Below are 18,919 nucleotides of genomic sequence, written 5' to 3' on the forward strand. Positions count from 1 at the left end.
TTCAGGAAGGATATTGATAAGCTGAAGAGTATCAAGAAAAGGGCAACTGATATGATAAAGGTCCATGACATTGTCCCAACTGAAGACTGTCTAAAGAACTTGGTATGTTTGGTATAAAAAGATAAGACATGGGGAATAAATTATAGTTTTCTGCAAGCCTTTGAAGGGCTATCATGTAGAAGGATTAGACTCATTCTCTTTGGTGCTACAAGGAAGAGCTAAAAGCTCTGGGTGAAGTTACAAAGAGGCAAATTTAGCCTTAATATAAGAAAAATCTTCAGTTGATAATCAGCTGCCTCTTGCTGTAGGTCTTCCAGGAAAGACTGGATGACTCCTCTTCAAGAACGCTAAAGGAACTCTTCTTGTTCGTGTGGTCCGACTTGATGATTTCTGAGGCCTTTTCCAACCTGAAATTCTACAACTCTGTGATTTTCGAAGCATTCCTTTGCCTCAAAGTGGGGGTTTTCTGGGAAGCTGTTCTCTTTCCCACCAGTGCAGGAATCAACATATTTCATTGTAAGGGGCTGAGATTTATCTTACTTTAGGATTTTTCCTGCCATTTACTTTGCAATTCTGTTCTAATTGAATAATTTGCTATTTTTATTGCTATGATTTATGGTTGTTTTTTGCTCTGTTGATAGAATAGGTATTGAATGGGATCTCAAGCCATATTTCTTCCCATACTGAAGTAATATGTGATTACAGAGTTGATTTGGATACCCATTACAATATACTCAATTTGTATTACTGATTACTAATAATTAATGTCATAAACTATCTGCCTATTCCTTCACAAAATTGCTAACTCCCTGAGTGGAATTGCTTCTTTGAAATTTCTGGGCAACAATAAAATGATTCATGTTTCTATAGCTCTTTGAGGTCTACAAAGCATTTTCTTAGAAGCAGGTAATGCAAGCATTACAATCCTCACTTTACAGGTGAAGATATCTGGTCTTAGAGCAATTTAATGACTTGCCTTTTACCACACAAAGGGGTTGGATATGCCTTAGAATCTGGTGTTCAGGTGAAACCCAATGAGTGTGATATTCTCTGGGTGAATTGTGTAAGTCTGATTTATTAGTTTTCTACTGTTTGTCATCTTGCACCACCATGGTTTTCTAATTTATTCTTTTATTCAATCTGTTCTTCTACATATTTCTATTTTTTCCTTCCATCCAAATCAGATAAAACCCATATTTTATACTTTTCCTTGCTAATTTCCATCATATATACAGAGCAGTCATACCTTATGAGGTGGTTAGGTTCCTAACAGTAAGTATTTAAGGTTAAAATCACATGTAGTCATAATTACCCTTAAAAAGCCTTTAAGTGTCCCATAAAATACAGCATCTTTAAACAGTTACAGCTGGAAAGGGGCTATGGTTTCTTTCAATGACAATAATCTGTATCAAAGAGCATATCAATCTGTAATAACTGCTATGGTAATGAATATATATATGTATATATACGTATACATATATATATTATATATATATGTATATATACATATACATATACATATACATATATATATAGTTTTTCCCCACACCCAGTTAAATTATTAATCAGGGAGGGGGGAAGAGTCAGGACTTCCACTTACACAGAAAACAAAAAGGGTTTAAGATTTATCTGGCAAGGAAACATGATTTGGAGAGGATTGTATTAGAGGGTGATCACTCTAAATAACTTTTTCTTCCTGCTTATTCTATAATGAGGCACAAGGAAGTGCAAGGGAACATAGGAGGGTTCTAGATAGCCTTGTGTGTACATATTTGTTAGCTTGTTGGCTCTCCCATTTAATTATAAGCTCCTTAAGGTTACAGACTGTCTTTTGCATCTTTTTGTATTCCCATCACTTAATACGATGCCTGGCACATAATAGGTACTAAGATCAGCTAAGGTTGTCCCTCTCAAAAGCTCTACAAGTTCAAATGGAATGAATAGTCTATCTGTGAGTGTAAAGAAGAGGAAGTTATTTTAACATTGGGTGCAGGACATGAGTGCAGAGGCTCACATTATGAAAACACCTAGGAAGTAACTGTCATGTTCACTCCAATGGATACACTAATTGAGTTTCATGGCTAGCAGAGTTAATAACACTAATTAAATTGTTTTTGTTCTCTTCTCTCTCTCTCTCTCTCTCTCTCTCTCTCTCTCTCTCTCTCTCTCTCTCTCCATGAAGGTACATCACTTCAGAAGATTATTTCTTTAAAGAATACTTTACATTTCAATCCCAAGACAAACAAAAAAGTGACCCAACAATAGCATTATAAAATATTAAAGCAGGAAGAAATGTTGAAAATCATCCGAGCCAGACCCCTCATTTAACAGATGGGGAAAATAAAACCCAAATTAGAAGGGGACTTTCTCAAGACTACATATCAAAACTAGTCATGGACCTTTTTATTAACAGTCTTCCACAAAATTTTATTTTGTACTATAAAATGTAAAGTAAAACATGCTTGTGTGACACATAAAAAGTTCAAGAGACATAATTTATCATTTTATTACTCATTGCTAGTAGATAATTAATAAAAAGATTGGTCATTTGGCTATCTCTCATGAACCAAAGATGGATCATAGCAATTTCTTGACACTTATATGTCCTTGGAAGAGTGGGCATTCCCCACAGGTTGCAATCAACTGTGACTGGTTAACAATTAATGAGAGAATGAATATTATATTAAGAGGTGGATCTCTTCTGATGGTGGACCATTCTAATGAAAGGCTGGAGGATGTAACTGATTGTCACTCTTACTCCCAGATCACCCCCAGCCTTGGGCAATCTAAACAAAGGATCTATTCTCCCACCCAAGCCTGAATAGAACACAATAGGTTTCCCCACTTGGGTAGGGTCTGAACCAGATTGAGGAGAAAGTTAATCCAATGTCATTATCAGCAATGTCCTTCAGATGCTGGCTGAATAACCTATAAGGGACTGATTTCTGAATATATAAATAAGAAGGGAAAAATCCTGGATCTTCCCAATAGTAAATGGTTAGTAATATAAAAGAGAAATTATTATTTTTCTCATTTATTACTTTAACCTAGAAGAGGTCCAATTTAATTAAGATGCATTGTTTTTATTTAGAAAAACTACAAGTACAGAAACAATTTCCTTCCATAAGCTATCTTAAAAAGTCTTCCAGGGTTTTTTTTTTATCTAACTTTTAACTTTGCAACTACCCTCAGAGATTATTTTCCCAGCGTTCCAAAGGTATATCAACTCCAATAAATCCATTCCTATTGCCTCTAGGTGAAAATATAAACCCCTTAATCTAAAGGTAGGGGGGAACTCTGCAGCCTCCAGGTCCCATGTGGCCCTCTAGGTCTTCAAGTACAGCCCTTTGACTGAATCCAAATTTCAAAGAACAAATCCCCTTAATAAAAGGATTTGTTCTGTAAAACTTGAACTCAGTCAAAAGGCCACACCCAAGGACCTAGAAGGCCACAGGTTCCCCATCCCTGATTAAGTTTTAAAGAGGCCACAACCTATCTTTCCAACCAAACTGGTCTTCTCTCTGTTTTTCGCACATGACATCCCATCTCCTGCCTTAGTGCCTTTTTAGTTATCCCATATGCCTGGAATGCATTTTTCCTTACCTCACAGCTCTCTGCCTTTAGAACACAGCTCAACCAAACTGTTACAGTGAAGCCTTTCCTCACTGACCACCCCCTCCAAAATACTAGCACCTTCCCTGCAAAAAATACCATATATTTAACTATTTTGTATATATTTGTATACATTCACTTTATATTTATACCATATATGTTTCTATAACGCACTTGCTGTGTCCCCCATTAGAATGTAAGCTCCTTATGATGAAAGATTATCTTTATTCTTCATTATTTTCATTCATTTCATTTGTATCCTCAGCACCTAGCACAGTGCCTGGCATATATTAGGTGCTTAAGAAATACTTATTTCAGTGGCTGATTGAATGAGCGATTGAATGAGCATACATTCTTTTCTCCAAGTAATTTAAGCATGGATAGCAATTATATGTATCTTGTGAGTGACCAGATCTTTCTTCATTCAAACCACTAGATCCTCACCTTCTAATAACATGGCACAGAGAGGAAAAGACAGAATCCATTTATGAATGTATCGGTCAAAAACAAAAAAACTTCAACAGTGACTTTTGAATGTGAAGCATTTAGTTTGTCCCAGATTTCATCTTAGTTCAAATATAATCTACCAATATACAGCAGTAAATAAAATGGGTTCGTTACAAAATGTAAATCCAAGAGGAGTCAGTCCAATAATGGATGTTTCTTTGTATATAAAGAAATAGCAAAAGCTATTTTTGTCCACCTATGTGGTCAGTCACTTCGTAATCACAGACTAGAACCCTCTGAAAGCCTAGGATATTCATTTGGTCTGAATGGATTTTCCTTGGTCTTAAATGATCTCTCATCCTTCCCTCATGGGTCATTTAAGGACAATGGTTCAATCCAGAAGATTGGAATCAAATCGAATGCATGGGGTTACCTAGTTGCTAGAAGGAAATTTTCAAAAGGAAAAGCCTCTGTGGTTTTAGGCCTCTTTATTCTTTTCCCAGACAAGTGTGGTAGAGTTCATGATACAGTCCCTTCCTCCATCTCCTCCCCCCCAAAAAAGAACTCATCTTCAACCAAATGAAGCAGGCAGTTCCTTACTGGAGGAATTAGAAGAGTTATCCTATTTACTTAAATAACAGTCTGATAAACACATTATATCAGATGATTTTGGATGTTGTAACTTACTGTATTTTCTTGGCTAACTTTTTTTTTTCTGCAACCTGCTAGACACAACATACCATTTTCATCTTCTTTCTCCCATATTCCACCTTGATTTTCTTAAACTGAGTAGAAGTGTAGATTTCCCTGGAGTTTGAACAGTGAAGACCTTCTTCATTAATATTCAAGTTCTTCCTAACTTGATGGGGCCTGCATTCATAAAAAGTTATAAAAAAATTATAAATGCATCCTGGGGAAATATTTGACATCAAGCCCAGTGGAGCCAATGTAACTGATGAAAAAATAGTTATTATAAAAAATTTCTTCCCTTGAAAAGCCTTCCTGTTCACATTCATTTAAGAGAGTAGTGTAGGAAACAATTCTAACCACATTCCAAAGAGCATAATAAAATGGGTCATGTAATCAAACAAATAATAAAGTCTAATTTCTCCAAGAAAGATACTAAAATTGAGGCTAAATCACTGCTTAAATGCGATAAGCAGTATCAAGAAAAAATAACTCAGCCATGCCTAATTGTGAGTTCTAATCTGAAATTCTCACTCAGCTTCTAATTCTAGTGGAGGCACAATTTAGTAATTGTCCAACCCAGGTATTTCCACACTTGTAATACATAGATGGATTCAGAATTGGATGAATGGCCAAATTCAAGAACCAGTTGTTAATATTTCAGCGTCAACTTCATAAGAGGTCAATGGTAGAGTACTCTGTCTTGTGCTAGTTAACATTTTTATCAATGACTTGGATACCAGTTTATTTGACATGCTTATCAAATCTGCATATCATGCAAAGCTTGGAGGGAAAACTAATATACTGAATGACAGAAAATAGGGATACAAGTAAGTTCTTACACTCTGGTTTTAAAAAATCAATTTTAAGAGCACTTTGCAAGCTTAATATGGAATAATAGTATAATGCAGCAGGCAGAAAACCGAATGGAATTCAGGACTACATTAAGAGAGGCAAGAAGGAGGAAGTGATAGTCTGTACTCCGCCCTGGTCAAACCACATTTGGAGCATTCCGTTCAATTCTGGGTTCTGAAGTTTAGCAGAGGCATTAATGAACTAGAAAGTGTCCAGAGTAGGGCAACCAGGATAAAAGATTTTGATTCCGTGTTACGTAGTGATTGGTTAAAGGAAACGGGAGTGTTTAGCTTAGAGAAGAGAGGGCTTAGAGAAAACACAATAACCCTGTTCAAGTATCTGAAGGGTTTTCTTGTTGGAAGAGGGATTAGACTTGTTCTGTTTGGTTCTGGAGGAGACAACCAGGTAAATGAAGCAAATTTAAGCTTGATTTTTAAAAAATCCTAATAATCCAAAGGCAGAAAAAGCTGCCTTTAGAGGTGATAAGTTTCCCCTACTCGAAGGTCTTAAAGCAGAGATAGGATGGTCACTTTTTTGAGAATGTTATAACAGGAATTCTTTTTTAGCAACAGGTTGGATTAGAGGGCCAACAAGGTTCCTTTCAACTCTACAATTCTATAATTCATTTTTATGGCACCAGGTTACATATATATATATATATATATGTGTGTGTGTGTGTGTGTGTGTGTGTGTGTGTGTGTGTATATGTGTGTGTATATATATATGTGTGTGTGTGTGTGTGTGTGTGTGTGTGTATATGTGTGTGTATATATATATGTGTGTGTGTGTGTATGTATATATATATGTGTGTGTGTGTGTATATATATGTGTGTGTGTATGTATATATATATATGTGTGTGTGTGTGTGTGTATATATGTGTATGTGTGTGTATATATATGTGTGTGTGTGTATGTATATATATATGTGTGTGTGTGTATATATATGTGTGTGTATGTGTATATATATGTGTGTGTATGTGTGTATGTATATATGTGTGTGTGTGTATATGTGTGTGTGTGTGTGTATATATATATGTGTGTGTGTGTATATACATATGTGTGTATATATATATGTGTGTGTGTATATGTGTGCATATATATGTGTGTGTGTATATACATACATACATATATACATATGTGTGTTTGTGTGTATGTGTGTGTATACATATATACATATGTGCGTGTGCATAACTTTCCAATTGGCTAATTCATCTTGAAATTCACCCAAAGAGAAATATCTGAGGTCCAAATGAGACAAGATCATTTGAGCCAAGCACATACATCTCACACATCCCCAAAATAGACATGATTTTCCTAATGAAGGAAAGAATGAGAGGGGTGTTACATAAAAACTTATAAACACGTGGAATTTCAGGGATTTTTCTAGCACAATACAAATATGTAAATCTGTCATAAAGCATCTATAAATTTAGGACATGCTTGTAACAATAACACTAAAAACAAACTCATAAGCATTCCTGCAAAACAGGATTATGCTATCTAGTGGTACCCTCCTTGAGCCCATTGTGCTTACATGATACAAAGTGTTGCAGGTGGGAAGAAAGAGACAAACAGAGAGAGACAGAGAGAGAGGCACTGAGACAGAGCAGAGATTCTTTTTTGCCTTCCAGAAGAAAGGGGAAGTCTCACATGCAACTTCCCTATATCCTTCCCAATACTTCCAGTATAGTTATCTATAAGAGTACAACAAAAATTACTTTCCCACTTGCTTGGCTTTCTACTGCCTGTTCCTCAGATCTCTGTGAGAATAGGAAACAAAATCACATCTTGTGCATTTCAAGTTCTATGTTAGATTTCATGGCCACTGGGGATGGTGCCTAGTTTTAAAGAATGTGTTGGTTTGGAATAAATAAGGTCATTTACCCTGGTAAAAGCAGAAAAGGTTGCCTCTAAAATACAATCACATGGCCCATGCTAACATGAGATTTTTGTAAAAACCTACTTTTTTCTACCTGGAGCTGGAGAGAGGAACACACATTATCATTGCTTTCTACCCAGCCTCCAAATACTTAGAAGGTAACAAAGTGATATTAGAAGCCTCTTAACAATGGTAGCTTTGTTCTGGTAGATTATTCCATCATGGCAATCTATTAGCTAATGTTAATATTGTCTACTTTCTTTCCATCCTCAGTATTTATACATCATATTCCTATACCAGAAGGCCAAAAAATATCCTATAAGACTTTGAGACTTTATTCATGATTAAAATGTATTTGTTACACTAGTTGAATTGACTTGAACCTAGATCTTCTGACTGTAAACCCAGTGCTCAGAGGTAGGTAATACAAGTATGATACCATCAATTCACGGATGAGAAAGAGACTAAGAGAAGTTAAAGTACACTCAATTCTCATTTAATAAGTGGCAGAACCAGCCCTCAAAAGCACATATGGTAATTTCAAGTTCATTGTTCTTTCTGCTATAACATAATATCTGAACGGAATCTCTCTCAAGGGCAGAGACTCCAAAGTCTTGTATTTGTTTTGTATCTCTTTTTGAGAACAATGAGCATTTATTAAATGTCCCTGTTCATTTACACAGAAATGTTATTCTAGTGTTAATCCTTCCCACCACGGGCATAAAGAAATGGACAAGGGGGTGGCTAGGTGGTTCAGGGGATAGAGCACTGGCCCTGGAGTCAGGAAGATCTGAGTTCAAATCTAGCCTCAGGCATTTGACGCTTACTAGCTGTGTGACTCTGGACAAGTTGCTTAACCCCATTGCTTAGCCTTCCCCCCAAAAAACAATAGACAAAAAGTCAAAGAAATAAAACATCAAAGGAAGCTACTATACAGAAATCTGAGAAATGGATCTTTTCATCCATTTATCTAAATGTCTACTACTTGCAAAGCACCTGCCATTACTGCATGTGTTCAAATTCCATTTATATGATAGGTAAAATTGTTCGCATTTTCCTCTGACTTAGAATTTGATGTCTTGCTGTTTGTACAACCACTAAAATACAGTCTAGCTCTACAGGTATAAGACCAATCCTCTTTTTTTTTTATCTGAACATGATTTTATCTGCATGAAGACCCTGCCGTTGCCTTTATTATCTAGTTTAAGTGTGGGCTTATTCTTCTCAGGGACTAAGGTAGTATAGAGAAGAGTATGCCCTCCAGATGTTGAGGGAAAATGTTTGTACTTCTGCTCTTTCTATATCTTCTCACTAAATATTTTTATAAAAGCTAATTGCTTCTAAACATTGGTGACTAACATTAGAAAGAATGCACCCAAATGGAAGCTAAAGATAATAGCATTAAAGAAGACACAAACACCTTTAACCCCTTAGAGATACCCCTAGATCCCAGAGGAGAGATACAGCTAGCCTTGCTATAGGGAACCTGATTCATCCATATGATTGGAAGTTAAGATGAGGATCTTCAGAACTTATAAGAGCTACATTTGAAAATTCCAAGGATCCATTGTGAAGAGACCCTCTTCACTTTAGTAGAAAGAGTTTATGAATTGCAGGAGATTAAAAAAAATCATCATCATCTGATGGCCAACCAGCTAGTGATAATCTTATATAAACTTATATAGGCTGAAACCCAAATAAGAGACACCTCTGGCCCCACTTTCCAGCTTGATAAGATGTGTCAAAGCTTGTGTTCCATTGGCATAAATTGAAAAAGCCAAAGTCATTTTCACATTCAATCCAACACAACAAATCTAAGTGCCTACTATATACAAATCCCTCTGCCTGACTCTGAAGATAAATAGACAAAAATAAAACAAGCTCTGTTCTCAAGGAATTTACATTCTTGAGGGGTAGGTATAACATATACAGAAACAAAAAACAAGGCAATATGAAGAAGTGAAAACCAAAAGCTAATGTATTGGTCAAGGAGGGCAAGATGGAGGAGGAGCTTAGGAAAGACTCTAAGTAGAAGCTAGCACCTGAGCTAGCTATCTTGATGGAATTCTAACTATAAATTCATAAATCATCACTCTGGTTAACAAATACAACTTCTTCGCATTTGGATTTCATAAATCAATTTACCAAGGCATGATCTTATCTAGATGAGTTTATAAAAACTGAATTTTAAGACTGAGATCTAAATTATGGAACACGAAGTATCTCCTTCTTAAGAAAAACTGAAGCCTGTGAATTTTATTTTTTTCATTTAATTTAGTTTTTATTTTCAGTTCCACATTCTCTACCTTTTCTCCCATCCTTGAGAAGGCAAGAAATGATACCCATTCTACATATAAAGTCATGAAAAACATATTTCTGCCTTAGCCATGTCTCCCCCCCCAAAAAAAAAAGCAAGGAAAATTAAGAAAGAGGGAAAATATGCTTCCATCTGTGACCACCAGTTCTCTATCTGGAGCTTGAAAGCAATTTATATCATGAGTCCTTTGGAGTTGTAGTGGATCATTGTGTTGATTGGAGTTACTAAGTCTTTCACAGTTATCTTTACAATATCGCTGTTACTATATAAATTTGTTCTCCTGGTACTACTCATTTCCCTTTGCATCAATTCATATAAATATGCCCAGGTTTGTTTGTTTTCTTTTCTCTGGAAACTATCCCCTTCATTATTTCTTGCCACTCATCATTCCATCACATTCAAATACCATAATTTGTTTGGCCATCCCCTAACAGATGGATATCCCCTCAATTTCCAACTGTTTGTCACTATAAAAAGAGTTAAAATAAATATTTTTGTACATATGGATTCTTTTCCTTTTTTAAAAAATCTCCTTGGGCATTATAGATTTGTAGAAGAGGTTTTGCTGGATCAAAGGATGTGCACAGTTTTCTAGCCCTTTGGACATAGTTCCAAATTGTTTTCCAAAATGGTTGGATCAATTTACAACTCCACCAATAGTGCATTAGGGTCCCAGTTTTTTCATGTCCCCTTTAACATTTGGCATTTTCCTTTTCTGTCATCTTAACCAATCTGATTGGCATGATATGATACCTTAGAGTTATTTTAATTTGTATTTCTCCAATCAATAATGATTTAGAGCATTTTTCCTTGTAACTATTGATAGTTTTGATTTCTTCCTCTTGAAAAATTACCTGTTCATATTCTTTGACTATAAATTGGGGAATGGCTCCTATTTTTTTATAAATTTGACTCATGTCTCTATATATTTGAGAAATGAGACTTTTATCAGAGAAACTTGCTGCAAAAAATTTCCCCTAGTTTCTTGATTTCTTATGATTTTTGGCTGCACTGGTTTTGTTTGTGCTTTGTGTTTGTGTTTTTAACTTCACATAATACCTCCTATGTGATTCTAACATTTTCAGGATAAAAGGTGGTCTGCCATCTTCTTTAAATAAATGTAATTTCCCCTTCTTCCACTGTTGAGCTTACTAGCTTTTTAAACATATTTTCTGTTTATTTTAAAATTGTGAGGTAGGTTGGACCTGATGTTTCTTATCTTTCTCTAAGTCAATAGTTATGATAAGCAAATGACTTTTAGACTAAAAATTCCTTGAGAGTGAAGATTATTTCATTCTTTGTATTCATAACATGATTACTCAGTATAACACTTGGAAGATAGCACATTGTTGATTGATTTCTATCCTTCCATTCCTACTAGGGGGAGCAGTGGAGAGAGAGATTGTTGGATTTGGCGTGATAAGCACCTCCAAATCCTACGTTGGACACTTACTAGCTATGTGACTTTGCACAAGTCACTTAATCTCTCTTAGCCTCTGTTTCTCCATCTATAAGATAAGGGATTTAGATGTCACAGCCACAAGTTGTTATCCTTCACTGTTTCTTCTACTGAGATGGCTTCATTTAAATTAGTTATCTTTGATTTCTGTGTCAAAAACACAGCAAGAAACAGATCTCTCTTCACATATGCAGCATATCTTCTGTTGTGTGTGTGTGGTTGTTGTTTGTCTTCGTTCTCAAAGAAGACCATGATGTAATGACTTGCCAGACAACTGGATTTAATTGGCCAATTGGAGTCAATTGCAAGCCAATTTTAAGTCTGGATTTCATTGAAAATGCCAAGCGCCTTTCAGCATGAAAATAAAGCAATGAACGTATATTAATTGCAATGAGGGAGGGCTGTGCAAAGTCACCAGCCTCACTTTCTCCTCCAGAGCCATCTGGGTCCAATGGCCAGATATAGATCGGGACAACTGGAGATGGCCCAGAATACAGTTAGATTCTGTTGTTAGGCTTTCTCTGAAATATGCCTTAATTTTCTCTTCTGTTGGTGCAAGTAAGATTGAAGAAAAAAGAAATCCATAGCATCTATAATGTTTCTTTATTCAATAAGTTAAGATTGTTTTACAAATGAGAGACCTGAGGCACAAAAGATGTTAAGCAAAAGGATATGAGAAAGGGGTAAAAACAGTGAAGGAGCAGATTCCCAGCAGTCAGAGCTATCTAAAAATGTAATGGACTGTGTTGGGAGATAATGGATTTCCCCTCACCCGAGGTCTTAAGGTAAAAGTTCGGTGACTTCTTCTGTGATATACTACACAAAGGATACTCATTCAGGTATGCATTGGATTGGATGGCCTCTGAGGCCTTCTAGCTGTGCATTCCATAACTCACTTTTTCTATGATTCCTTGAAATCTCTTTATCTGTACATCTAGGTGGGAGGTGGAAGAGGGATGGGTAAGAGGATACATGTAAGAATGAATAGCTATCTATCAAGGCAAGTATTCCTATTCTTCAGGCAAGGATTGGCCTAGATGACATTTACCTTCCCTTCCAACTCTGAGAATCTATTATATGAGAATATTCTATTCTATTCCCCCTCTTTGGAGGGAAGAACTTGATTCCTATAGTGTTCTGCCATCATTCACTAAGCAGGTTGCAGGTTATATTGTATGTTCACAAAGATTAACCAAATTATTTCATATGTTTAATAATAGTTGTGGGATAAGAAGCAATTATTTCCTAGCTAAAATGGCATCATAGATTTTTCCAGTTTTCTTGAACTGAAAATCTTGAAAACCAGCCTGAGTGAAGATCTTGCGGTACTCTGTTGGAGTTCTCTCCTTTCCTTCAGCCTGTACCAGCATGTTCATAGAATAGAGCTGACTTGTCAAAGGCCCTCTCTTATCTTCAGCCAAAAGGGTTTCAACCACTAAAACACCACAGCCTAGAGAGAAACAAAGTAGGTGTTAGCTGGGCCGGACCAGAAGCAAAAGACTGAAACAGGTTTCTGCCTTGTCTCTTGTTCTTTTCCCTTCCCATCAGTGGGTTCAGTTTGGGGGCTGGTCATAAGGAATACACAAGGACTATTTTTCAGGTGAGCAGGGAGATCAGTCTTTCCCGTATTGTAAGTCTGGATGCAGTGAAAATGCCAAGCTCCTTTCAGCGCGAAAATAAAGCAATGAACATGCATTAACTGCAGGGCTTAGCTCTACTTTCGTTCAGCAACACAGCAAGGGTATATTGCCCAGAGTAACCAGTTCTGCCTAGAGATATATCTGTTTCCAGGTCAGCTATATTCCATAATGTTTCGTTTTCCTCACAGTAACATGTCAACCAAGCCTACACCAATGAGTCCATGAAGATCAGCATACATGTGGTTTAACTCTGTGCCATTATATATTAGGGTGCCCACTTCTGGTGTTATCTCTGATTTCCCTATTCTCAATCTCTGCTTTGGACCTTGGATCATTTTATCTGATGAGAAGACAAAGTATTATCTCTTCCTAGTGCTTTAGCTTTGTATTAAGGCAAATTTTAATTCATGGAGGTATCAAGGAAGAAGTGGACAAATGCATAACTTGAAGCCATGAAATCTGAGTTCAAATCCTGAGTCTACAGCTTACATATGTGATATTAGATAAGTTGCTTAACTTCTTTCTCTCTTGGTCCCACTTTCTTCATTCTAAAAAAAAAAAAGAGGCAGGGGGGACTATCCTTTGTAGCAGTCTTCTCCAAAAAGGCCTTTCTCCTCCCTTATCTTTCTTTGGCCTTATGGACCAGGAACTTTTCCTCCTCCTCCTCTGCCTCTAATGCTACAACTAAGCTAGTGGGAGCTCTGAACTGTAATGGACTAAGCCAATTGGGTATCTGCATTGAGTTTGGCATTAACACGGTGAGCTCTCAGGGTTGGGGAGAGGGGACCAGGTTGCCTAAGGAAGGGAAACTGACCCAAGTTAGAAATGGATCAGGTCAATGCTAATCAATAGTAGAAGCAGGCCCTTCAGCAACCCCAGCATTCCCAGATATGAAGACCCAGACTTAAAAAAATATGTTTTAACTATACAGAACATATGAAGGCACTATCTGTATCTGGAGAAAGAACTGATAAATAGAAGTATGTACAGAATAATTTTACACATATATACCTATTTGTCTCTAATGGAAGCCATCTCTAGGGTTGGAGAGGGAGGGGAGAAGGAAAAAAAGGGGGAAAAAGAAATTTGTAAGATAGTTTTGTTGTATATTTGAAAGGAATAGCAAGTTGCACATAGTAGATTTATAGTTTCATGTGCAATCATCTTTTTTATTGTACAATGGTATGGAAATGCTTGTTTTATTACCTACATTTAAAAAAAAGTCACTGAATAAAGGAAAAGTGTTTATAGAGAAATATAAATTCTTTAGTTACTTCATTTTATTTAAAACTAGGTATAAGAATACCAACAGGACTTGTTAGATTGAGCAGTTCTGTTAGATTGAGAACATGTTTGTAGGGATAAAGGTATTTCCACTAATAACAATAACAACAACAACAACAACTTCTAATGCATAGTTCTTTAAAGAGTGGCACCAAATGCCTCATATTTCAGTGAAATTAATGTGTGTTGGAGGGGGGTCATTTAAATGAAGGTAGTCCCCAATGCACACCCCCTAAACACCAAGTATTTATTATGTCTATATCTAGAAGAGCTCTAGAAGGTACCATTTTCATTTTACCAAGGAAACTTGTGACTCTGAGAGGATAAGTGGTTTGATGCATCTACACTTACATATGTACTTGTCTCCCTAAAAAAAGTGTAAATTCCTTAAGAACAAATTGTTTCATTCCTTGCATTTTTATCCCCAGAACTTTGCAAAGAGCTTCAAACATAGTAGGTGCTTAATAAATGTTCATTGAGTAATTCATTGATTGCCTTGGTCAACTCACTCCTCTTTGGGTCTCAGTTTCCTCATGGTTGGGGCGGGGGTCGGTTAGAGGAGAATTGATGACTTCTGGGATCACTTCTAGCTCTATGACCTTGTGATGCTAGGTTGTGACAGGCCAAGGGTACAATAAAACCTTCCTGATTCCCAGACCTATGCTCTTTCCACTACATGTTAACTTTACCAATTAAAATATCCTAAACTTGCTTCTGTCCGGGAAAGATTACAGGCTATTAGAGGTAGCACAACCAAAGTAGACTAAGGGTCAGAAGACTTAGATTTGAGTCATTATCTCACTAAGTAACAGCACCATAAGATCATAAACTTAGAGCCAAAAGGATAATCTGGTCCAACATTCCCATTTTATAGATGAAGAAACTGAAACCCAAGGAGATGGACTTGCATGAAGTTTTACAAGGATAATAATCCCTTTTTTATAGGGATTTCTCTAAAGCTGGAAGAACTTTTGAGATCATTTAGTTTAACCTGATCAACAGAGGCTGTTATTTGACCAAAATCATTGTTGCTGTAGTTATTGTTGTGTCATCATCATCATTGTCATTGTTGTTGTTATTTGCCCTTTGTCCATGAAAAGGATTAAATAAGCCAGGATTTGAACTCAAGTCTTATAACTCCAAATTTACCATTCTTTCCAGTACTCCCACAAGATGAGGAAACTGATGCTAACAGAGGCTAAGTGCCTTGCCCGAGGTCATAGAACTAGTAAATGTCAGAGGCTATATCTAAGCCCATGTTTCCTGCCTACAAGTTCCAAAGCTATTTTTAGTACACCATATAGAACATAAGGGGCAACCAGGTGATGCAGTGGATAGAGCACAGGGCCTACAGTCAGGAAGACTCTTCTTCCTGAGTTCAAACTTGGTCTCACCTTTAGTAGATGTGTGACTCTGGGCAAGTCACTTAATCCTGTTTGCTTACCTGTAAAAGGAGCTGGAGAAGGAAATGGCAAACCATTCCAGCATCTCTGCCAAGAAAACCTCAGATGGGGTCACAAAGAGTTGGACATGACTGAACAACAACAAGAAGGTCTCTTCTAAAATCCAGATCTGTAATCCTTTTAGGAGGCAGCTAGGTGGCTCAGTAAATAGAGCACTGGACCTGTAGTCAGGAAGATGAGTTCAAATCCAGCCTCAGACATTTACTAGCTGTGTGACCCTGGGCAACTTAATCCGTATTTGCCTTAATCCACAAGAAGGAAATTGCAAATCACTATAGTGTCTTTGCCAAGAAAACCCCATAGACAGTATGGTCCACTGGGTCATGAAGAGTTGGACACAACTGAATGATTAAATAACAACAACAAAATATAAATGTGTCTTAGTTCACAATACCGAAAGCAAACAAACAAAAAACACACATACCTGGTTTACAGGCTTGGTGGATGTTTGTTAGCAATTGTACACATTTATTGTCTGCCCAATCATGGAGGATCCTAGCCAAAATATACAGATCAGCTTTAGGAATGGGATCTCTGAAAAAGTCCCCTGAAATACAAAGCAAATGACCTGAGATCATCCAGCAATTCAATTCCATTTATACAAATCTGAACTATATCAAAGAATCCTATGTTACAGCAGTTGCAAGGATACATGGGAAGCATAACCCTTTGTTGAGCTGTCTCTGCTGAGGCAGAGTCAAAATCCTCAATAAATACATTTGAAAACACTGAACAATAATAAATCTATTAGCAGTGTGATGGTCAGAGCTGTAGCTAAAAATTTTTGTACCTTGAGCAAAGATGAGGCCATTGGCAATGGTGGAAGAGAGATCACTTGGGGTGCTGCCACTCAAGAGGAGAAAGAGCATCACATGACGCCATCAGGTTTTTACTTTGCTCAAGGACTAGCCACTGCTAAGGAGTCAGAAGTGTACCCTGAGACAAAGTCACTTAGCTGGAGGGAGTGGAACTCAGTGGTAAGTTCAGGTGGAATGTTGTCATAGTGGAGGACGGAACTTGTGAAGAGGTAAATTCCAGGACATTTCTATTATTGCTCTCTAAGTTTTAGTAGGTAGAAGCAAAGCCCCAGTCATCCTGCACTAATTAAAGTTCTAGTGTAGGCAATTTTTCCTTGAGGACAGAAAACTCCTGGAAAAGATGCCTTGAGACAGAATATCCTTCAAAACTTGAATTTGAGTCATTAATCTAAAATAGAAGGCTTTTCAAGACAAAAATGCCTACAGATTATAACTGTGATTCACACATCCATCATTTCAAGAATACCTTGCATAGGGGCAGCTAGGTGTCACAGTGAATAGAGCACTGGCCCTGGAGTCAGGAGGACCTGCATTCAAATCTGGCCTTAGACACATAACACTCACTAGCTGTGTTACTCTGGGCAAGTCACTTAACCCCAAATGCCTCACAATAAAAAAAAAAAAAGAATACCATGCATATATAAACAACCAAGCAACCTTCTTTTATCATTCAAAGCAAATAATCCTACTAGATTAAGTGGACGTGCTACAGTACTAGTTGTGTATTACACACTGAACCCTTTGTGGTAGGGGAAAGAACAATGACATAGCCATATATTTTCAATGTCGATTATTCAATCTCAGTAACTCTTCCAAGACAATCATGAAGACTCATAAGACTTTTAAGCTAGAAGGGACTCTAGAGGTATTTAATCCAACCTCCTGATTTTATGGGTGAGGAACTTAAAGAACTAAGAGATTAAGCAATGTTCTTCATTGTTTCCATCCAGTCCCTGTCCACCAGACCATGTACCAGGCTGCTTTCCAATGTCTTCTTAAAAACGTGCTCAAATTCTGGAAGTAATATACTTCCTGATGTTCTTAAATGAAGGCATCCATCTGAAAATTCTTATATTAGGTGAAATAAAACCTGATGACATTAAACAGCACAAAAGTCAAGGGTGGGAGCAGCTAGGTGGCGCAGTGGATAGAGTATCAGCCCTGAAATCAGGAGGACCTGAGTTCAAATCCAGACTCAGACCAAACACTTGACAATTACTAGCTGTGTGACCTTGGGCAAGTTATTTAACCCCAATTGTCTAAAAATTTTTTTTAAAAGATGCAGTTCAAAAGTCCAAGGGTGGTAATTTAGTATAAGTCTTTGACAGCATCTGAACATACAAAATTATGAAAATATAAATGTATCTACACCCCCAAAATTCTTTGTATATGTAAATACTGCCATCATATGTTAGAGGGCTTGGGAAAGACATGTAGACATGTGAAAACTGGGTCTATTATCAAGGAATCCCCTATACCTAAAATGTAAATCTTTCCCTTCCTTTAGAAGTATCATCAAGCCTTCTACCAAGCCTTCCCTGACTACCTCATCCCATTCCACTAGCACGTAAAAATTTTATCTCCATTCTCCCAGTGCTTTTGCTAGATTTTTCTTTGCATTGAACTGATCATCCTTTGTTTTCTTTTTTTTTTTTAATCTCTCCCCACCCCCACGGGAGATGAAAGAAAGCTCTTTTACATCAGCCTTTGTAGACCCAGTCATAATTTATGTTCTGAGGTCCCCAGAAAAAGATAATCAAAGAATAGTGACAAGATAAGTCAAAGATATATGATTTTTAGAATTCCACAAAACTGAACTTGATGCAAATAAACCCAGAGTTTGGGGTTATAGTTATTGCTTGAATCTCACTCTCATCAGAATTGGTTCAAAGACAGGATAACATACACACTCAGTTGAGTATCAGAATCTATCTTACCCAACAGGGAAGTGAAAATGATGCGGGTAGGGGAAAGAAGGAGTGCTGATTGAAGGGAGGACAGATAAATGGAGGTGATAATCAAAAGCATAACAAACTTTTGAGGAGGGGAGAGAGTGGGAAAAAGAGAGAGAGAGAGAGAGAGAGAGAGAGAGAGAGAGAGAGAGAGAGAGAGAGAGAGAGAGAGAGGAGGGAGGGAGGGAGGGAGGGGAGAGAGAGAATAGAAGGAAATACACAGTAATCACAACTGGAATATGAATGGAATGAACTCACCTACAAAATCGAAGCAGATAGCAGAATGGATTAATAACCAGAATCCAGAAATATGTTCTTTACAAGAAACATATTTGAAACAGAGAGACACACAACACAGAGTAAAAATAAGGGGCTGGAACAGAATCTACTATGCTTCAGCTGAGGTTAAAAAGAAAAAACCGACAGAGATATTAATCATGATCTTAGACAAAGCAAGAGTAAAAATAGATCTAATTAAAAGTGATGAGCAAGAAAACAACATTTGC

General features: G+C 37.0%; 1 protein-coding gene across 2 annotated transcripts in view; it reads right to left on the reverse strand.

The window, feature by feature from the left end:
* Positions 1 to 11,840: 11,840 nt before the first annotated feature.
* Positions 11,841 to 18,919, reverse strand: part of ASMT (acetylserotonin O-methyltransferase) — a 31,013-nt gene continuing 23,934 nt past the window's right edge. For both annotated transcript variants that reach the window (XM_020992918.2, XM_020992921.2), the window contains 2 exons: positions 16,068 to 16,190; positions 11,841 to 12,706 (listed from right to left, as the gene is read on the reverse strand). In XM_020992918.2, coding sequence (XP_020848577.1) covers positions 12,495 to 12,706; positions 16,068 to 16,190 — 335 coding nt within the window. In that variant the 3' untranslated portion in view covers positions 11,841 to 12,494. The remainder of the gene's footprint in view (positions 12,707 to 16,067; positions 16,191 to 18,919) is intronic.

Source organism: Phascolarctos cinereus, unplaced genomic scaffold (assembly GCF_003287225.1).
Source record: "Phascolarctos cinereus isolate Bilbo 61053 unplaced genomic scaffold, phaCin_HiC Scaffold_726;HRSCAF=1367, whole genome shotgun sequence".
Classification (NCBI taxonomy): domain Eukaryota; kingdom Metazoa; phylum Chordata; class Mammalia; order Diprotodontia; family Phascolarctidae; genus Phascolarctos; species Phascolarctos cinereus.